Source organism: Entelurus aequoreus, linkage group LG20 (assembly GCF_033978785.1).
Source record: "Entelurus aequoreus isolate RoL-2023_Sb linkage group LG20, RoL_Eaeq_v1.1, whole genome shotgun sequence".
NCBI lineage: Eukaryota > Metazoa > Chordata > Actinopteri > Syngnathiformes > Syngnathidae > Entelurus > Entelurus aequoreus.
Genome location: NC_084750.1, coordinates 28077499 through 28101536, shown reverse-complemented (window position 1 = coordinate 28101536; position 24038 = coordinate 28077499). Strand labels below are relative to the sequence as shown.

Sequence of the window (24038 nt, the reverse complement as noted above, 5' to 3'; positions counted from 1 at the left end):
CAAGAAGCAAGGAATCAGGCAGAGACAGAGTAAAATTTTACTCATGAGGAGCGACGTATTGGGCTGTACACTCAGTTACAGTTCCAACCTACACCCTAAGGCACAGCCCACATGCTCCCCTATTTATTCGGGAGGTCCCTAGGTACATCACTGAGGCTGCTTCTGAAAGGAGGGGTAATGCCAGCAGCCCCGGTAGACACAATACATGATTATTCGAAATGGAAATGTGCTGACACTCATGATCTCGCCCTGTCTCTGTTTTGTCCGCGCCGAGGTACTCGATGTCCATCGTTGGCAGTCAGCAGGCAGGGTCTGTAAACAAACACTGATACGAGACGACTCGCAATCTAAGATTGCAAGTTGTCCCTTTGCACAGATAGAAAAGTACAACTTCAGCACAATTGATAATAACTATAGCAACAGCCTTTAAGCATAAGAGTTGTGTGATAACTTTTACATGATTATTCTAACATTTCCCTTCTGTTTTTACATAACTTGCCCAGAATATTCTTATCCCTAATAACTTCTTCTTGCAATTTTCAGTTAATAGTTATTTTCCCTAGGGCCAAGTTATGTTTACACTCAGAGTTCAACATCATTTTTTATTTTATAGTCACCAGGGTCTGAAAACAGATCAGGAACACCGTCCAGGTAGGTATCCTCGTCATCAGATTCATCTTCCTTGTCGTCCGCCAGAAGGTGCATCTGAACAGTTTTATCATCTGATGGGCTAATCACTGTGGTAATCAGACGGTTAGCAGAGAACGCAGACATGGAATACAACAACATACACACAATGTCAGTATTGCTGCAAACACAGCCATAGATACTAGAATTGATGATACCAAGGACTTGTATCGGGTACATGGAGGTAGGCATGAGGAGTGTAATCAAAGCACAATGTCCCGTTACATTTTTCGGTAATCGGTCATAGATTCTTTCCTCACCGCACCCCCACACATCACCTCGTGATACTGGTACAAATATTGATACATTTGCCATGTGTAAGCAGTTGTCTGATGATAAGTTTCCTAACTGTTGTCCAGAGCCTAGCATGTTAATGCAGGTGTAATTAGCTTTTGTCAAATATTTATCAAATATTGGTTTCGGCTTTGTTTCTTTGGTTACAGGGTAGATTTTGTCCCATGTAGTGCAATTCCCTTCAGGAGTTGTTTTGCTGATTACTTCAATTAAAATTTTTGGACTCATAGATGCCGGTATGATCTTGAGTAATGGTCTGGGGTTTAGGAATACAACACAATCAGTTTTAGCAGCCTTTCCCGCTTGCTCCACCATGAGTAACCAAATAACAGCCAAAGGAGGAACCAACTATTACACACCAGTTGTTACTTTGAACCATTCATCCACACCATCAAATGGTACGCTTACAACTGTGACTCCAGCGCGTTTAGTATAGGCACACTGGGGACCATTTAGTGTTGCCAATCAACCAGGTGCATGTCTTTGGAGGTGGGAGGAAGCCGGAATACAGAATCAGAAGTACTTTATTAATCCCAGAGGGGAAATTAAGATTTTCAACACAATCCTATTCAAGATCAGACAAACATTACAAAGTACCCGGAGAGAACATGCAAACTCCACGCAGAAAGACCGCAAGCGGGGCTCGAACCTAGGGCCTTCGTATTGTGAGGCATACGCACTAACCCCTGTTTCACCGTGCTGCCATTATAAGAATTTTTAGTTCCCAACCCCTGCCCCATTGCAGGTCTCGAGTATATCATGACGGGAAAAAACCCTGAAAAACAGAATAATAAAACTTGCTTATAAAAAACCAAATGTGATTATATGTGCTTATTTTGCAGATTTTTTTATTTCCTGGTCCCACACCGAGCCCCGTACAGGAGCACAGTTGGGGACTGAGCTAACCCCCCAGCCCCATCACCCATTCACCTCCTCAGGGAGGAAGACATTCACTTTAGACTGAAGGTTGTTTTCCCCCAAAGTAATTTCTTGATAAACTGTAGGGCGTATTTTTCCAAGTAGTTGCTTGATAAGCGGCTCTGACAGGTTCTGTTTCAATCCACCTGCCGTCCCCCACCCCGACTCAGTAATGGCTTATAATTAATTTTAATTATAATTGTTTGTGTTGATATTTTGCCAATGTACAATGGACAATGATGTACAGAACAGGAGAGATTAACTTAATTTTTATTTTTGATTTTAAGCTTCTTTTTTTTTCCGACACAACCTCTCCATCATCCAGCTATTGATTTCTGGTGCCTGTTTAAAAGGGGAAAAACATAAAATGTGTTACCTTATACCATATACCATACCATAACGTTTATAGTGATAGAGCACCCATGGGAACTGGAATCGCAGCGAATCAAACACACGTCATGTGGCATTAAAAGGTATGTATGTAGTCCATTACGCTACCAGAGGACTAATGATTAATAACAAGAAGTCATTATTTATAAATTGTCGACAGAGCAGTGAACCAACTGGATTCAGTTTTCCGTCACATTTAATATCATGTGCTGTTATTCTTTGATTGTATTGGCACTTTAAAAATAATTTTGATTCTCTATCCAGATTCCAAACTGACCGCAACTCTCAAAAGCCCGGATTTTCAATGGAGCTTGGGCGATTTATGTGTTGTCGGATCTCTCGGCAAGATCTGAACCATGTCCCGAAGCAGTCACATGGTCCGTCCTGGCAGCGAAGCTTCACACGTCATCATTTCTGGCTCCTCCCCTACACGTATCAGGCCTTAATATGCGCTTCGCAGTGAGGCCCCTCCGTTACTTGACACACGCCTCGAAGTCTCGGCACATCGCGCCACACCACTAACTGAGAGCACCACCTGTAAGTTCAACATGTACAATTAACTAGTTTGGTTGTATAAGTTTAGATTGGGGTATAACGTTTGTAATGCATATTGTATTCATGTTACTATTTAAGCTTGCTAGCAAGTAGCTTTAGTTTTAGCATGTTAGTTTTATTGTGTAACTATTGCTGTGCACAATGTTTATATGTTACATACATACATATTGTATTATACATCAGTAATGTGGTTAATATAATGTACGTTTTCTTTTAGTTTTAGTTTTTAGTTTTTAAGTGTTGGTTTTATTGCGAGGGCAAAATATTTGTTGTTGTTTTTTACATTGAGCAGCGGTGTCCAAACTTTTTGACTTGGGGTTTGCATTGGGCTTAAAATAATTTGTCCGGGTGCCGGACATGTAAAGTAAAAACCTATGTACACACACATATATATATGTATGTATATATATATATATATATATATATATATATATATATATATATATATATATATATATATATATATATATATATATATATATATATATATATATATATATATATATATATATATATATATATATACAATATATAAATATATACATACAATACAACCACACCTTATTTACATCATCACACAAAGACAATACATGCTCTTGTTCACATCTGTCATAATTCGTAAAAACAACCAAGATTTTAACAGCCATACCTCACAATTTACAACAAAAATGCTCTCATGGATAAATATAATACTCATTAAATTGATGTGTCAACATAATGCCCCTCTTAGTGACCGTCTGAGCAGCCTTGATTGCTCCAAAGCCACTTTTTAACTTCAAATTTTCTATTCCTTTTGTTATAACATGGAGAAGGCTAATTGGTCTGTACATGTTCTGGTCTTCTTTATTTCCTGCTTTATGGATTTAATCATAGTAGCAGTTTCTCGACGTGGTAGGGAAAGTGTTTTCCATTATTGATTTATTTATCAATCGTTGTTATACGAGCAATAATACAATCCTTATATGTTTTTAGGAAGATAGTGTCCAACCCATATATATATCTCTGGATCGTGAGTCTGATAATGCAGTGAAGATTTTGTTTAACTTTGTTTCATTTGTTAATTCTAAAATTAGTCCATCCTGAATAAATGACAATTATTTGCACTGATTTTGAAGGATTTTTTATTCAGGGTTTGTACAGACTGGATGAAATGTTCATTAAAATTACTACTTATGTCCAGACTGTCTGCGATAGTAGCGCCATTGATATTTAATGTTGTAGTGTTGTTTCTTGTTTGCTCTTTCCGTAAGTTTGTACCAGGTTTTCCATAACTTTCTAATGTTCCCTTTTGCAACTTTGATTAATTCTAAATGAAAGTCAGCCTTAGACTTCCGCATAAACATTGTAAATTTGTTCCTCCAAACTTTTAAAATCATACGATCTGTATTTAGACCTGTTTTAATTGCTCTTATGAGAGCTGAGTCCTCATGTCTTTATTGGAATCCAAATTGTTTTATTAATCCAATGGTATTTTTATTTTACACTCTTCTTTCTGGTTTTGTATTCGTGTATTTACAGATGTTCTCTTTGATTTTTGTCATCCAATTGTAATTCTAGTATAGGGCTGCTTATCATTTGTATCATATAGAAGCCGTTTATAATATCCTTAAGTTTCTTTCTACGTGTTTTATTTAACCAGTCCAGATTAACGTCCCCCATGACGTTACTTCTTTCATACTATGCTGTTTGAGGATGTCTGAAAATGAATCAAGAAAAATGTCTTTAGCTGTGGTCGGTCGGTATACTACAATTACCTTGAAATACATTTCTGAGGAAAATGTGATTTTAATTTCAACATACTCAAATTGATCTACTTTTAATGTTTTCCCTTTCATAAATCATAATTCCTCCCCCCTTTGTCACTCGATCTGTCTTTTCTGTAATCTTGTCCCCCGGGACATTAATTAGAACGAAAGTTGTTGTGGGTTTTAACCATGTCTCTGATAGACACGGTAATCCGGATTAGAGTCTGACAGTAACTGCTGTATTTGTTCAGTATGTTTCCTGTGGTAGAAAGTTTAATAATGCGGACACGTATGTTACTGAATACTTTCTACAGACTTCTGTCCCTCTGCGACTTTGTGTATGTAATAAGCAACTACAATTATTTGATATGCTTAAATTTTGTTTTAGCTCAGCTGTTGTGTAGCTGCTAGCTCCTTGTAGCCTACAGCAGGAATGTCCAAATTGCAACCAATAGCTATGTTTTTAACAGACAACCGAAATAATTGAAAATGTGGTATTAAAGTATCGGTTCAATCAGCGGCAGCTACGCCCTGTTTTCTCATTTGACCTACATTTTTGGTTTCGTAGGCAGGACAGAGAGCAAAGGAACAATGTGGGTCATTAGTTGTCCATCTTATACCATTCTAATTGTTGTAAGGATAGTTCACATGAGCGGCCATACCTTGAGTCCCACCATATATAAGAGTCAAAAAGCTCCTATTATGAGTCGTCTAATTGGTGATCATACACTTTGGCGGTTTGGGTGGCAGGGCACACGGACGCACCTCAGTCAGCTAGTGCTAGGACAGTTGGAGCAGTCCCCGTCTTCCACTCGTTCCTGGGAGGCGTCCCCAGTAGTTGTCAGCTGATGTCGTGCTGTCAGGCAACATCAGGAAGTTCCTTCTGTGCGGTATTGAATTGTCAGGGCACAGTTCGTAAGCAGGTCATTACAATGTGTGTGCAGGTTGACCACAAAGGAATGCTTCATAGATTGTGTTGAACATTGTCCGTTGACACTTATGTCCAGCAGGGGTCTGTTTGTATCCTGCTGTTCGTCCTGCTGTCACACCTGTATTTTTTGTGAGCATGTTCTGGCTACACCTTGGAGCTTGTCTTGTTCAGAGAAGTTGGCAGTCCCCCGGCTGCACATCCTTTCCACCCTCGCTTGACCTAGCACAACCGTGGCTACCACCCAAGTCCGTCTGTATGGTTTTACGTTTTGTTGAGGTTTTACCTCCAGAATTTGGAACTCAAAACATGTACACCCATCGTTTTCATATCCTCTCGGTTAGTTCAATTTTGCATATCACGTTTTAAAATTACAGTCTTAACTATCCCATTAATTGCTAATCAATAACCTTAATTCAAAGATTATACGTACTACTTCATGTGTATTTAAGTACCCTTTTAATTCACTTAAAGATTATCTATAAGTTAATTTAAACTACCATTTGTCTATCAGTAGGCGCGAGCAAGCTGTCATGCTTCCACTCTGACCTCCCGCTGTGCGTGATATTCTCCAAAACAAAAGAATGTTTTTATTCACGTTTCTCCTTATCTTTCAGCTAAATCTTTTAATCTTTTAACTTTTAACGTCCGCACTGTTTTTATTTGTATTGTATGCATTTTAATTTTGCTTTTATTTTCTTTCATTTCACTTTGTTGCATGAAAAACGCCACACAAACAAAGCTGCCCCGCCTTGCCTTGCCTGTCTCCGACTGGTTATCCAACCTAGTCACAACAGACACACAAGGCCATGCTCTAAGCGCCATGCATAATCACACTTCTCCTCTTTTTAACACTTTACATATCGGCTCTTATTCTAATTATTAATGTAGGCTGTTATTTGTATTTGTAATTATTATTTAACATAATTCACAGCAAACAGTTGTAAAGTTATAGTTATTCGCATTATACTCTCAAAATCTGTAGCTAACTGAAATCTGTTGAGATTTGGTTTGCCTACTTCATCTCAGTGGCCTAGTGGTTAGAGTGTCCGCCCTGAGATCGGCAGGTCGCAAGCCCAAAACCCCGGTCGAGTCACACCAAAGACTACAAAAAATCTGGGAGCCAAATCACCAAACACGATTCCCCCACCTCCCAGGGGCAATCACGGGGTATGGGCCAAATGCAGAGGACAAATTCCACCACACCCAGTGTGTGTGTGACAATCACTGGCACCCCAACTTTAATTCTAACTTTATTCTGTCATGCCATTATCCTCTTCTAGCTCAACATCCAGAAGTATGGTGTACTGCAATGTCTAAATAAAAATATAAATTACTCCAAACTAAAATGTCAGACTGCACTTTAAAGTTACTTTTATTAAATTAATTTCCAAACTAACCACCACCACAGCAGACATCTTCCTCAATCCTATCCCAATACTCCCATAAATTAGAAAGGTGTTTCACAACAGTGGTTAAGTAGTTATTTTAAGTAATAGATCTCAATATGTAGAAATTAATAAGACTAAATTTGCCCTAGTGTGTGAATGTTGTCTGTCTATCTATCTGTGTTGGCCCTGTGATGAGGTGGCGACCTGTCCAGGGTGCAAAGTCAAATTGTGAAACAAAAATTAAAGTTGAATCAAGTGGAAATTGACAGAGTACATGAACTACATTCTTGAGAATAGTAATTGATCATTAATATGTTGGAAGCCACATATTGAACATATTAAAGAAAATATCCAAATCCATTGCTATTCGGTATAAAGTTAAACACATGCTGAATAAGAAATGTCTGCACATGTTATATTATTTATTTATTTTTCCATATGTAATATTGTTTTGAAGTTTGGGGAAATGTTTATAGAAGAAATATAGACCCAATACTTAAAATTAAAAGGCTCATTTCAATAATACACAAAGCATTATTATTATGATCATATCAATCCATTTTTTTAAGTCATAATGTGTTAAATGTTCAGATAATTTAATTTTAAAACAATGGCAATTATGTTTCCAAGTAAAGAACAACAGCCTTCCAGTTTGTATTCTTAGCTTGTTTACATTATGAGGAGACACTATCATTTACGGGGGGTATTGATTTTTGAAATAGGTCAAGTAAAATAAAATAAAAACACAAATGTATTTCAGTTTTAGGAGTTAAATAATGTACCATCCTCAGTGATGAGCTGAACACATGTAGTTTTTTGTTATGGTTTTGGAGACCCTTGAAAGGTAAAGTTTTTTTTAACATTATAAAATATAGTAACAATTACTTTTATCTTTTAACGTTGATGTTCCAGGTAATTTAATGTTCAGTAATTGTATATCATAGGCCAATATAAGCTTTGGCTTCCACCTATTCTTTTTTTCGGTCATTCTTTTTTCTTTTCTTTTCTGTGTGTAAATGTGTATGATTGTTATATGTCTAATTTACTGTTAAACTGCTCACACAAATTGGTTGATGGTTGATTATATGACCAAAATAAACTTATTTCATTTATTCATTCATTATCTATCGCACTCATAGTTTTATTCCATTTTGCATGTAATTATTCCTATTGATTTCTTCCCATTTCACTTAAACAACTAAACAAACAAACAAACTTGCAGCTAACCACAATAAACAGCATACCATTTACGAATACCTTCATTTGTCACTTTCTCATCTTTTCTTCACTTTCGTTTTCCTTTACAAACAACATCCTGTATCCATCTCTTCCTTACACTTCACACAATGTTTCTATTTTCTGTTCTCCTAGAAACCATTCACATAACGTAAGGTTATAAACATCCTTTTCCCATATTTTCTCAAACCATCCTCTTCACCCTCAATCTGTTTTTTCACCTGCTCTCTCTTCCTCTCTCTCTCACTTTCTCTCCTTCTCTCACAATACAAACACAATAATCCAAAATAATCAGTCTTATAAAATAATTTTAGCTTTAGATATGATTTAGGGCAGTGGTTTTCAACCTTTTTTCCCAGTAAAATAAAGAAATAAAATACAGCATAATGTCATTATTTTCTGATTTATTAAATTGTATAACAGTGCACCATATTGCTCATTTGTTGTGGTCTTACTTGACTTATTTGGACAAACAAAAAATAAGAATAACTAAACCGTTTTAAAAATTAAACAAGTGATTAAATTATAATAAAGATTTCTATACATATAATCAATCATCAACCTTCTTTGGATATTGTAATAGAGATCCATCTGGGCTCGTGAACTTAATTCTAAATATTTATTTTGTTGAAGAATTATTCTTATATAATTATATTTATAAAGGATTTTGAATTGTCGCTATTTTAAAATATTTAAAATCTCAGGTACCCCTTGGCATACCTTCAAGTACCTCCCTTTTTTATCCGGGCGGAAACACCATACCCTCCTTTGAGAACTACTGGTTTAGCCTATAAAAAATCCTTTGTCTCATACATCATTACACTGTACAACTCCTCTTTGGGGGGGCTAGGATGACAGGGAATGCAAAACAATAACAGTGCAATACTTTTTTATCTCATGGTCGTTAATGCCTAGTTTCTCTTATTTTACTGTTCTATTTTTATTCTCCTTGTAATATTTTTCTATTTTGTTTCCATTTATACCCTTATTAGTTACTGTTTACTTTTAAATTCTTCTTCCTGAGGGAACTCTCCTGAAGGAATCAATAACGTTTTATCTGTCTATCTATCTATCTATTACTAACCCGAGCACAATTCATGACGTCATGCTCATCTTGCAGACAGTTATTTCCATTTAGTTTTATTCTCTATTTGTAATTCTACATGCACCAATGTCACATAGAAATTTGCTTTCTTTGTTATTTATTTACATTATTATTTCTGGTTTACTTGCTGTCTGTTTACTTAAGTTATCATATTTTGGTCTGTCTTCCTTCTGATTAGAATTTGTTTAACGCTTCTCTACGTTTTGTTTTGACAATGGCGCTGAGTGGCTCTTATCTGTACTTCTTCAGACTCTATGTTTCACAGCCTGCACAGATACCCCTAGATGTTTTAGAATATAAATTTAACTTTTATTTTATTGTGTGTTTATTCCTAAAAAAAATTAAAATGTCAATGTATAATCAATTTATCTTTATCAAATTTAAATTCAATATTATTAATTTATTTGTTGTATAACTATTAATTCAAAGTTACAATGTGTCCTAATCTATGATGTGTGTGTTTGTCGCAACTTCACACAGGAACTGTATGGATCAGCAGAGCATCAAGGCTGTACCAAAAAGTATACTAAACATATAAATGAATGATGAATTAAACAATGTTTCAATGTCCCACAATCCGTATTTATTTATTGATATTTAAACGTGTAATTTTCCATATATCTATTATTTTACTGGACTTAGCAAGCACCTACTACTAGCACACTCTACAGACCGAGAATAACTGTTCAACCACACTTAGTAATGCCAAGCTAGATGCTAACTTAGCCTTACTATGTCTCAGTAAGCAAACTTTTGCTAACCTAGCCCAATGCTATGCCAACCCAATGCTAACCTAGCTCAATGCTATGCTAACACAATGCTAACCTAGCTCAATGCTAACAGTGTCACTCCTCTTCGAACCAATGCCTCGTACAGCTGACACTCACACAGCCTCGTCACACGCACACACTCTTATCTCAAAATGTCTCCCAGCTGAGACTCCTTTTTTAAAAAAATGTTTTTTATTTTTTTTTTATATGCGTCACACAGTCACTCACACACAGAGAATTTACCAGCGAGCAAGAGCCTTTTTTCCCGTACTCAAAATCTCAGTGTGTAAAACAACTGTAATATCGCACAGTCACAATCACCAGTATAGTTAAAAACAAATTCAAATGACTGGAATTTGCTCGCAGCGCCCAAGAGGGGGAGCCTCCCTGCTTAGGCTGCTGCCTCCGCGATCCAACCTCTTGATAAGCGGAAGAAAATAATGATATGGATGGATCATTCACTCATGTGTTTTCTGTACATAACTTTGTCTATTTTCTCACACGCACACACATAACCGACAATTTCCCAGCTCTTGCAGATCAGCGTGGGTGCGAAAAAAGCGTGAGGGAACTCTCACAAAAGCATGAGGGAGGGAGGTGAGGAGGAGAGGTTGATTTTTTCAGAGGGGAATTAAAACAGATAAGAAACCAGGTGCTACACAAATGTTATTACAATACGCAGATATATATATATAAATTTAAAAAAAAACACACACATTTTTCCCACAAACCACGCCCCCCTGGTCCGGACCAATATAAACAACTAATGCACGCGTGCTTTTGTGGAATCGGCCGTCTCATTAACAAACACAGGTCCCATCATTACTCATACAACGGCGATTAACCCGTTCAGCGGAGCAGCCCCTGGTTTTACTCCCTGACCAATACACGGCAACAGCATAAAAGCACCATAGAGTCACTGATAATCACCCAATGCTCTACAGTCATCATGTCTGGTCAGTCCATACAGTTTCACCAAGTTTCACCAAAGCTCTACCATATGGAGCCCTTAACTCTATCCATCTATACTGCAGCAAATTTCCAAATTCGTGACAACTTGGCTCAGTTGATCTCCTTTACCGGAGTCACTGAACGATCACCTTATATCAGGCTTTTTACCCGGCTGCAGTTTCCACATAGACAGATACGTAGGACCTTCATAGACGTCATAAATTTGTGTGGGCCAAATGTCACACCAGTTTAGCCAACCTTGCCTTAAATTTCGCTGAGTCCAACTCCGGCTAACCTAATGTACTTGCAGAAAAAAGCATCCTCTGCCAACAACGACAGAGGATGAAGAGGTTAAAAGAAATTCTTCGTCTCACATCGTCTATGCTTCTACACTCCAAACCACCAAAATTCTATCAACAATCCCCTTATGTTAAAAACAAGAAATCACAATTTTCAACAAACACACAGACAAATGATCACATATACAACAACTCAATCCAACCATAATTTACCCCAGTCCAGGTTGTTTTTGGAGAACCTGACTAAACCTATCTTTTATCAAAAATAGATTCAGCAATTAGTCTTATCAATCCGGCTCTCTCCAGGCAGAAAATGTTTACACTTTAAGCAAACTGCTTACCTTGTTATGCGCGCGTGCAGCACACTGTCTGCCTGACAGAGAGAGCGGGAGCGGCTGTCGACCTGTAGCTTCTAAACCATCCTGTTCGCGACGCCAATTTGTGTAGTGGATTGTCCGAAGCTTAAACAGGCAACAAAAGTAGTTTAGTACAACAAATGTATTTACCCATTATCAGAAGTGCAGGTTGAATTAAGTTGGCCGTGCAGACAGACCACGTGTTACTCCGGAGCAAACAAGACACACACAAGCCAAAATCACTGTCGAGTTCCGGTCTTCTGCCATTTTTTATAGGTCTTTTGTGCGTCATTGTTCCTTATGGAGTGCGTCAATGTCTTGCTGTTGTCTTATCTGTTCCATAACAACTCGAATCCTTTAGACAGTCAACACATTCTGTAGACAGGTTGGCACGACTTAACATTCACTTTTGTCCCACTGGCACAGAATAGGAGAGAAATCAAATGAGCGTACATTCCCATTAGACATGCAATATAGGTCAAAGGTCAGAAATTCTACTACATGTGTACATAGGTTGTTACTTTACAACCTATGTACACATTGGTATATATATATATATATATATATATATATATATATATATATATATATATATATATATATATATATATATATATATATATATATATATATATATATATATATATATATATATATATATATATATTTATATATATATATGTGTGTGTACATAGGTTGTTACTTTACATGTCCGGCACCCGGACAAATTATTTTAAGCCCAATGCAAACCCAAAGTCAAAAAGTTTGGACACCGCTGCTCAATGTAAAAAACAACAAATATTCTGCCCTCGCAATAAAACCAACACTTAAAAACTAAAAACTAAAACTAAAGTCAAAAAGTTTGGACACTGCTGATCAATGTAAAAAACACATTATACGAGTATAGTGTTTCCATTGAGGGTTGGACTGTGCCAGGGCTGCCCTTTGTCACAGATTCTGTTGACAACTTTTATAGACGGAATTTCTAGGCGCAGTCAGAGCGTTGAGGGGATCTGGTTTGGTGGTCTCTGCTTTTTTTCATCTGACCAGGATCTTCAGCTCTGACTGGATCGGTTTGCAGCGGTGTGAAGCGGGGGATCACACTGGGATGAAAATCAGCACGTCCAAGGCAACAAAAGTGCAGCAATGCTACTGTCAGATATTTCAAATTATGTCAGAGGCACTCCACCGGCCATATTCCTTATTAAGCTTGTGACATTAAAATGTATGTGAGGCATGCATTTGGACTAGAGATGTCCGATAATATCGGTCTGCCGATATTATCGGCCGATAAATGCGTTAAAATGTAATATCGGAAATTATCGGTATCGTTTTTTTTATTATCGGTATCGGGTTTTTTTGTTGTTGTTTTAAAAAAATTTTTTTTTTTTTTATTAAATCCACATAAAAAACACAAGATACACTTACAATTAGTGCACCAACCCAAAAAACCTCCCTCCCCCATTTACACTCATTCACACTCATTCACACAAAAGGGTTGTTTCTTTCTGTTATTAATATTCTGGTTCCTACATTATATATCAGTATATATCAATACAGTCTGCAAGGGATACAGTCCGTAAGCACACATGATTGTGCGTGCTGCTGGTCCACTAATAATACTAACCTTTAACAGTTAATTTTACAAATTTTCATTAATTACTAGTTTCTATGTAACTGTTTTTATATTGTTTTACTTTCTTTTTTATTCAAGAAAATGTTTTTAATTTATTTATCTTATTTTATATGATTCATTTTTTTAAAAAGTACCTTATCTTCACCATACCTGGTTGTCCAAATTAGGCATAATAATGTGTTAATTCCACGACTGTATATATCGGTTGATATCGGTATCGGTTGATATCGGTATCGGTAATTAAAGAGTTGGACAATATCGGCATATCGGATAACGGCAAAAAGCCATTATCGGACATCCCTAATTTGGACAACTTGAATAGCAAGCGTTTGAGCACAAACAAAAGTCAGGGAGATAATGTTTTTTTCCCCTCATCTTTGGTGCTCATAAACAGGCTAGGGACAAATATTACGCTTAGGATATGATTAAAAGTGTATTTTTCATAGCGGGCCATTTATGACTAAACTCAGAGTCTACACTTTAGTCACACATTTTGTATTTTATTTTAAATTCATTGAACAAAAAAAGAACTTGACCTAACTGTGGTGGGATGATTATCCACAGTATATCATTTATTATGACATAATTACGATATGTCGCTATTTGGTCCACAGACGCTGTTGTTCACAGACTCCACCTTCTTCTCCGCCAACCACAAGTAGTGCTCAGAGATGAACATCAAGGATGACTTTATGTTCCGCCTGTCTCGAGCAGACGATAAGGCCACCCAACTGGGTTTGTACTTCATTTATTCAAGGAATAGATCCTAACCAACTTTGTTGTTATTTACTTTTACTTTCCTCTTGAACATATTGGTGAACTTTGGTGTTGTCTGCTTTTAATTTGAATATATTTTTCTCCTGACATTGTGTTGTATAAAATGTTCTCCTCGTTTAACTGAAATTGGAAAGATGCATTTACTGTAAGTAGTTTTGCGTCATGAGGTGTAATTCTCGTAAAATTTCATCCCGCGAGACTCCACTTTGAGGAAAATATTGCAGCCACGGCTGTTGCCGTGATGTCAATAGAAGGTGAAGGCAGTGGATGATCGCTAAAAGACAACGTACTTACACCCCCCTTGGCATTACTGTTTGGGTATGTGGGTCTCTTCAAGCCTGCGGGTCTGTTGTTGGGAAAGGAAACGTGAGACTGCTCGGTTCGGCGGTGCCGCCTCGCTTCCCTCGGCCGACCGATTGGGGGCTTACGGCCCCCTCGACACAATTTCGGGCATGGGGGTCTCTCCAAGCTTGCGAGTCGGCCTCTATTGCCTTGAAGGGACCTGCGAGACGGCACGATGCTGCCTCACTCTTCCCGGCCGTTTGTCATTCTTGTTAGGTGTGGGTTCACAGTGTGGCGTATGATTCTAACAGTGTTAAAGTTGTTTATACGGTCCCCCTCAGTGTAACCTGTATCGCTGTTGATCAAGTATGCATTGCATTCACTTGTGTGTGCGTGCAGAAGACGCACATATTATGTGACTGGGCCAGCACTCGTTGGACTGGATGTAAAGCAGACGCGACGATTTTCAGGAGGGGCAATGACATTTGGGAGTCTCCCGGGAGGGTTGGCAAGTATGAGAATTGGCAAGTGTGAGAATTGGCAAGTATGAGAATTAGCAGAGGGTTGGCAAGTATGAGAATTAGAAATATTTGGCTTTTTATGGCTCTCTCAGCCAAAAAGGTTCCTGACCCCTGCCTTAGGCCATTAAAAGCCAGTAATTTCCAGGAGTTATCTCACCTTCTGAGTAGCCTCTGATTTACAAATGGTTTCTAATGTCGTAAAAATGTGTAGAATAAATATAAAATTTCAACATTTCCGCCTGCGACACATAATCATTTTGATAGTAGGCTATTATAGCTAATTGTAGCAGTGTTCGTTGGTGTGGGCTCTCTGTGGTGGATATATGGCGGGACCTGTGTTTCAGAATGCAATGTAGTTTTTATTTTGGTTTTGTTTGCGGGCATCAAAGAGTTGGCTTTCGCTCGCGGCCTCCTGCTCGCTCGCCTGCCTGCTCTCTCCTCCCCTCATGGGCTCGGACGCTGCTAATAAAGGAGACAGGTGATTAGATAACCCGCTTCAGCTGGGGAATCCACTCACATGTCAGCTGCTTCATAGCCGGCCCATGCACACGCCCTTCCCGCAGGAGCCGCGCCGACCACGCCCCCTCCACACTAATATAGACACTTACAGTAAGTCATGGGTTGCCTTCATTATAAAACTTATATACGACTTTTTATTTTTTGCAGCTCCAGACAGATTTGGACATCAACGTTGTCTCAATTCACAAGTACAAATATTTTGCACCAATTGATAGAAAATGGATGGATGGATTTTTCAAAGTCAGTTTCAAAGGACATGCATGTATAATCAATGTTGTAACAATGTCTTGTGCCTGCTGGGCACCCACTGATGTAACCAAATATGCAATAAGAAACTTGTAATGAAAACAGCCTTATTTCGAAAAACCTCTCAAATATCGCTGAAACATTTTTGCGCTCTCATGAGGTGGGTTTTGAGACAATTCTATATTGTCTTCGCGCATTTCTAGGGCTAATGAAAATGCAGCTAGTGACGACGAAGGCTTTAAAACATGTTTAATAGACGAGGCCAAAGGTTTTGTTAAGTTTTATTTAATCTATGTGTTTAAAACAATTGCTTTTTCCTTGGTTTGGGTTTGAAAAGTAGGGTGCAGTCATTTATGTTAAGCAGCTGCATCTGTGAAATACTAAACAATGCCTTCCTGTGTTTGCAGATGAAAAAAGGCTTAGGGAACTGACGCGTCCAAAACTGTCTTCACCTGCAGAACCTCTTCCAACTCTAGGAAGGCGAGGTAAGTCATCTATTATCAAATGTAAACGCAAAAGTTGTGTTCGTAAAGTAAATGTTATTCATTATGATAACCAGGATGTGTTCTCTCACTCCCGTAAAGTCATCAAATGCCGCCAAAAGGTGTTGAAAACTAACAACGCTATCCGAGCTGCCGTGTTCAATTAGCCTTTCATTAGTAACCACGCAAAAGTAGTCGTGCAAAGTTATTCCGTTTATTCACTTCATGCAACCACATTCTACTTGGATAGCTTGCACTTGCACCCACTATAGTCTCTTTAGAATGTAAGAGTGCCAAGTCCTTGTTCACAGTGGTAGCACTTGTGTGCCAAGTTCCTGTCAGCCATAATGGTTCTGAATATGAAGTTGCACATTTCAAATGCAGTAATAAAGGCACTACCTAATCCACTTTTTATGTTTGATATAATGAAAACTGTTCATATTGTTTTATTTTTGATACTAAGAATACATTTAATTTTAACTTTCTCAGGGAATATTAATTTTGAACTAATTTTATATATATTGCATTCTTAAAATTTAAAACTGTTGTTGTCATTATGAAATGGTTTGTCTTTTTATATTGTTTATGTATTGTTGGCAGGTTGAAAATGGCTCAGCGGATTTGGGTGGCGAAACCAACGTTTAAACGGCACCGTATAATAATCATCAAAAACGCACGAGACAAGAACTTCGTTTATGCGGTCACACCACACAGCTGTGAGCGCACCTATTTTTATTAGCACACACAAATTGGCACAATCAACCACGGACGCATTTTAGCTGTGCTTGTCAGCCTTCAATAATGAAAACAGGCGTTTAGGCAATAAAAGACAACTAGGCCAAACGCAATAATTGAGGGGACATCTTAACATGTATAATGAAAATCTTAATTAAGCGAAAATATGATTGATTCGATTACTCGATTAATCGATCGGGATATTCGATACCATACTCGATTACTAAAATATTTGATAGATGCAGCTCTAGCTGTATGTACATATTGCATCATTATGCCTCATTTGTAAGTATATTTGAGCTCATTTATTATTCTTTACTTTTATCCTCTTTGTACATAATTTAGTTTTGCATGTCTCATGACACATTATCTGTATGTAATATTGGCTGCATTTCTGATGGTTGTTTGTGTTCCGTGTTGTTCCAGACCACAGCAAACATTACCTAGCTCAGGGGTCGGCAACCTTTACCACTCAAAGAGCCATTTTGACCCGTTTCACAAATTAAAGAAAACAAAGGGAGCCACAAAACTCTTTTGAAATTTAAAATTAAATAACACTGCATATAGTTTTTTTTGCTTTCTGTTATGTATAAACAACTATAATGGGTTACATTTATGAAATCAACGAACGACTGCAGAGAAAATGAAATAAAATTTCTGCATGCAACAAAACGTTTTTAACTCTGAAAAAGACGTCGGGTTGAAGGTTAAGTAAAATACTTAATGTCTATTTAAGTCCTCCTTGTAGTAATGAAAAAACAAAACACCGAACTTAAATTATCCACTGGCAGAGAACCAAAAATGCCATCCTCTCTCTCTGTGCCGTCATCCTTTTACTGGCGCCGTGCAGTCAGCTGCCAACCTGAATAATAAAATGTCTATTTCACTGAACAATTAAAAAATTTGAATATATGCAAAATTATAGGAAATTCAAATATTTATCATACTTGGCAAATGTGATTTCTGCTCCTGAACCGCAGCGCACAGCGTCTCCACATCAGGGCTGTATGACGTCACCTTTATCTTCACACAGGATTGTAAGCTCTCATCTGTGAGGCGTGTGCAATGTTTGTTTTTAATAAAGTTCATGTTGGAGAACACCTGCTCACATACATATGTGGATCCAAAGATCGACAGGACTCCAAGTGCATACTTTTTCATGTTCACATAAAAATCGGGGATAGCGTTCCAAGTTTCGAACACAAGTTTGCCTGGTTTGGGGAGGTTTTCAATATCACACCATTTGTGATTCTGAGCAAGAACGGCCTTCTGGCGTGAAACATCTTCAAGGTCCGCTGTCAGGCGCTTTAACTTGGACACCCACATGTCCTTGTCGGCTATGTCAGCCAGTTCCATCTCAAGATCAGGTGGACTCACACCTGGAAATGCTGTCATATTTAACAGGGATGGATCGAGGCTGAGGGGAGTGACAGGGAAGGATAATGTTTTTTTTTTCCTCTCTGAACTCACTGAATCGTTTCCCAAACGATGTTTGCATTGCAATGACTGCAGAATGTAAACACTCTAAATTCACAATGTGAGCTTTTTTTTAACTCACTCAAACTGGGGAAGTGTGACAGTGTACCTTTCTGTAAATCTCTGGCAAGCACTGTCAACTTGCGCTCGAATGCCAAAACCTCCTCCAACATGTGCAAGGCTGTGTGTCCTTTCCCCTGAAGAGCTGTGTTTAGCGTGTTCAGGTGCGCTGTCATGTCTACCATGAAGTGTAGCTTTTCCAGCCACTCTGGCTGTTCCAACACAGGATATGTGAGCCCTTTGCTGCCCAGAAAGGTTTTCACCTCTCCCAGACACGCGGCAAAGCGTTTCAGCACCTCGCCTCTGGACAGCCACCGGACTTTGTTGTGCAACAGGAGATCAGAATATGTGCTTTCCAGCTCGTCCAGTAACGAACGAAACTGACGGTGATTTAAACCTTTCGCCATCATTTTATTGACAATCTGACAACATTCATTACGTCTGTGCATTCCGGAGGAAATGTTTGAGCACACAGTGCCTCTTGGTGCAGGATGCAGTGAAAAGTCAGCAACTTTCTGTCCAGCGACTTCTGCAGAAAAGCCGCAAAGCCCTTGTGCTCTCCAGTCATACTCGGTGCCCCGTCTGTAGCCACTGATACCAGGTGGGCGGTGTTTATTTCTTTGACTCTTAAACAATTCAAGACAGCCTCACAGACGTCCTCCCCCCGTGTTTGGCCTTTTAGTGGTATCAACTCAATCATTTCTTCCTGTGGCCCAGCAGAGTTTACATACCGGCAGAATAGCGCTATTTGTTCAATATCACCTTTGTCTTTAGATTCATCACAGGCAATTGAGTAGGCAACAGCTGAATTGATGTCTTTAATTTGCTGTCTGGTGATGTCTTCTGCCATTTTTATGGTTCGGTCTTTGACAGTCTTTGCAGAGAAGGGCATATCCTTGATTTTCTGCACAATTTCACTCTTGTTTTTAAAGTCTGTGAAAAGATGTTCTGAAATCTTAATGAAGGATTCTTTTAAATATTCTCCATCTGTAAACGGCTTCCCATGCCTTACTATTTCCGGAGCTGCAACAAAACTAGCATATGTACTTAGGGATGATGTTTGATAAGAAATTATCGAGTTCGAGCCTATTATCGAATCCTCTTATCGAACCGATTCCTTATCGATTCTCTTATCGAGTCCAGATAGGTTGTTGTATATGGAAAAAAACCCACAATATTTGGTTTAACAAATCACTTCACATTCTCTACTGCTCGCTGCTATAGTATTACCATATCTGAGTTATTGTGCAGAAATGTGGGGAAATAACTACAAATGTGCGCTACATTCTTTAACCGTGTTACAAAAAAGATCAATTAGACTGATACATAATGTTGGATATAGAGAACATACAAACACTTTATTTATTGAGTCAAAAATATTAAACTTCGATGATTTGGTAAAATTGCAAACAGCTAAAATAATGTGGAATTAAATGATGGAATGGATTAAGTACAGAAGTTAAACATTTTACTGATATGATCCAGTTTAAGAGGTTGTTCAAATGAATAGTGCTTACAAAGTACAAAGAAGAAGAATTTTGAGAAATACTTTCAACCTTATTGAAAATAAGATATTCTTCATCTCAGTATATTAATAATGACTGAATTAATTAATTACATATTACAAAACTGTTGTATATACTAATTCACAGATATTTTATTATAAAAAGGTCAGTAAATTATGTATATATTTGTAAACGCTATGAAGTGAGAAAGGGGTAGGATTAAATAAGCTTTACTTCTTCCTACTCCTGTAAAGTGAAATGATATGAAACTGTGATGTATTATGATGTGGTCGGATCATGTTTTGTTTAGTTATGTTCTGTCAGTTTTGGACTTCCTTAGTTGTTTTGTGCACTTCGGGGGTTTGTTTTAGTCACCATGGTTACTTATGATTTTCACCTGCCTTGTACGCACACCTGTTGCTCATCAGAGACTCTATTTAAGCCTGCCTTTTCTGGTCACTCGTCGTGGCTTCATTGTTTGCATTTGCAACAGTTACGTTGGCATTCTGGTTTTCGAGCTCATGATTTCTGTGCTAAAGTTACCTTAGCTTCTAGTATTCCTGTGCTGAAGTTACCTTGGCTTCTAGTATTCCTGTGCTAAAGTTACCTTAGCTTCTAGTATTCCTTTGCTAAGTAAGTTTTTGCTTTAGCTTCTCGTGCGAACGGCACGCTTTCCTTTTGTTTCGTTCCTGTCTGTTGTAATGTGTATGATTTATGAGAAATAAATCATCTCCTACCTGCACGCTTTCGTCCAGAGCCGTCGGTTTTGCATCCCGGGAACGAACCGCAGCACGCTGCACCCCACCGTGACTAATGACTGAGCTATGTGGCGTCATTTCTTGTGATGTCTCACGGGCCATTTCTTTTCGGGATAAGATTCGTTCTCAGGGATTCAAATAAAGAACCAACTCTTTTTCTTTACTAGTGGTCTCGATAACGGGTACCGGTTCTCAAAAAGGGATTCGAGTCCGAGGACTCGGTTCTTTTCTAATCGAACAACCGGGAAAACCGGGTTCGAGCATCATCCCTATATGTACTTATATTTGCAGACTTCATCCACTTCTTGAAGTGATTTTTGCTCAAATCAGCCTTCCGTGTCAGTTCTGAAACAGCTTTTTTTCTCTCATCTCCATCCGGATAATTTTTAGCAAATGCTGCGTGTTTATTTTGGAAATGTCTTGCGACATTTGACTTTTTGTTGTTAGCGAGTTTCTCATTGCGTATTAAGCACACGGGTAAACCAGTCTCGTCAGCAGCGAAAGCAAATGCATCTGCCCACGTAGCATTGAACGTTCTGTTTTCTTCAGACACTTTTCTTTTCTTTGAATTCTCCATAGTAAGCCTACCTGGGGTGGAAAAGTTCAAGTAACCGCACACTGGCGGGTGTCGCACATCGGAGGTTGTGACGTGTATCAAGAGCGACAAAAATGTGTTAACACATTTTATAAGATCGCCATAATAATCTTAATAGAATTACATTTTGAAAATGAATTAACTAAAATCATATACATTTTAATTAAATACTCAATTATTTTCAACAGCTGTGTTATGGTTTGCAGAGAGAGATGACGGCTCAGACACCAGAGGGCAGTAATGTTCAATGGTTTATTATATATATATATATATATATATATATATATATATATATATATATATATATATATATATATATATATATATATATATATGTATACATAGATACATATACATATATATATATATATACATACATACATACATACATACATACATACATACATACATACATACATACATACATACATACATACATACATACATACATATATATATATATATATATATATATATATATATATATATATATATATATATATGTATATATATATATATATATATATATATATATATATATATATATTAATAAACTATAGAATGGTGTGTGACAAAATCCAAGAGTGTGTATGGTGTAAGACGTGTGACGGGACGCACAGCTCGCCAACACAGGAACGAGGGCAGACGCTGGAAGGACAAGGAAGAACAATGAAACACGGAGCGAGACACGTAGCGAGAGAGAGAGAGAGAGAGCAAGAGAGCATAAAGCTTGTGTCGGCTTACGGTACAGAAGACTATTTCCAGGTGCAGGTGCGCCGATTGCCGGTGAATGATTGCAGCTGGCGGCTGCTGCAGGACGGAGACGCGCGCGGCGCGTTTCTGGATGTGCGCGGCCGTGGGCGTGTCCCGAGGTTTGACGAGCAGAGCGCAAGAATGAGGGCGCATCCCAATGCACCCTGGCGGTGACAAACTGAGCCGATTCAAAGTGATCAAAGAGCCGCATCTGGAGCCGCGGGTTGCCGACCCCTGACCTAGCTTGCCAAAGATTGTACTAAATCTATTAAAAGAAGACAGCCGGTCGTTTCCTTGAACTTGGACACACACATCTATACCTTTGGCCATTAAAAGTCAGTCATTTCCGGGAGTTATCTCACCTTCTGAGTAGCCTCTGATTTACAAATGGTTTCTAATGTCGTAAAAATGTGTAGAATAAATATTAAATTTCAACATTTCCGCCTGCGACACAGTCATTTTGATAGTAGGCTATTATAGCTAATATAGATACTTACGTCATGGGTTGCCTGCATTATAAGACTTATATACGGCTTTTCATTTTTTGCGGCTCCAGACAGATTTGTTTTTTGTATTTTTGGTCCAATATGGCTCTTGCAACGTTTTGGGCTGCCGACCTCTGCATTAAACCTTGTAAACATTGCATTCCTGGCTAAAAATACATTTTAACACAGCGAGACAGCACCCTCTGGTGGGCAACAAATCGTAGTAGTAAATTGTACATTCAGTAAAACACGACAAAAAATACATTTACATCGCACATTTGATCACCAACCTTGTTTCCTCATCAACCAGGTGCAAAGATACCGTGTATGATTTCGATGTAACTTTAATTTAAATTAAACTGGAGCTCACTTTTGGCTGTAACTTGTGTTTTTTTTTATTATTATTATTTTGGTTTAATATTGACAGTTCGCACTCGATAGCGGTGTCTCAATTCGGCGGCTGCATCCTTCCAAGGAGCCAGCCCATGCAGTCGACGAGGTATGGATCCTGGCGAGAGCCCTCTTGCCTTCGGGACACTTCCTGGTTGTTCCCGCCCTTACATTTACGTCACGTGTCAGTCCCGCGAGGTTGAACAATGGCAAACTTAAGGTGAGGAGATCCAAAATGGCGCCATGAACGATCTTACTTGCGGGAGCAGAATCTAAAAAAGAATATATTCCTGCGAAAACGGCTCGTGTATGATTGAAAAGAAACTTAATAGTTTCCCTATAGTATTTAGTTCATTTTGTGTTTCATTTGGTGGGACTTTGACGGCTGCTTCTTTGAACTATGTCGACGTCTTCTGGCTCGAAAAGGAAAGGTGTGGCGAGGAAAATGGCCGATAACGCTACAACCGGAGCTTCAAACCTGCTATTTGAGAACTGCCATGACTATATCATCGGTGGGGACAGTATGAAAATGCATCTCATGAATGAAGAAGTGTTTCCTTCCTGTCAGTAACACCGGAGAAAGGTAAAGATGAAAAGGGAAATAGCGACATTTAGGGATGATGTTTGATAAGAAATTATCGAGTTCGAGCCTATTATCGAATCCTCTTATCAAACCGATTCCTTATCGATTCTCTTATCGAGTCCAGATTGTTGTATATGGAAAAAAAAACCCACAATATTTGGTTTAACAAATCACTTCACATTCTCTACTGCTCGCTACTATAGTATTACCATATCTGAGTTATTGTGCAGAAATGTGGGGAAATAACTACAAATGTGCGCTACATTCTTTAACCGTGTTACAAAAAAGATCAATTAGACTGATACATAATGTTGGATATAGAGAACATACAAACACTTTATTTATTGAGTCAAAAATATTAAAGTTCGATGATTTGGTAAAACTGCAAACAGCTAAAATGATGTGGAATTAAATGATGGAATGGATTAAGTAAAGAAGTTAAACATTGTACTGATGTGATCCAGTTTAAGAGGTTGTTCAAATGAATAGTGCTTACAAAGTACAAAGAAAAAGAATTATGAGAAATACTTTCAACCTTATTGAAAATAAGATATTCCTCCTCTCAGTATATTAATAATGACTGAATTACTTAATTACATATAACAAAACT

General features: G+C 38.0%; 1 protein-coding gene across 1 annotated transcript in view; it reads left to right on the top strand.

Moving 5' to 3' along the window:
- The first annotated feature begins 13932 nt into the window (after positions 1 to 13932).
- Positions 13933 to 24038, top strand: part of LOC133635728 (uncharacterized) — an 83000-nt gene continuing 72894 nt past the window's right edge. The window contains exons 1-2 of the mRNA XM_062028976.1: positions 13933 to 13996; positions 16014 to 16091. Coding sequence (XP_061884960.1) covers positions 13933 to 13996; positions 16014 to 16091 — 142 coding nt within the window. The remainder of the gene's footprint in view (positions 13997 to 16013; positions 16092 to 24038) is intronic.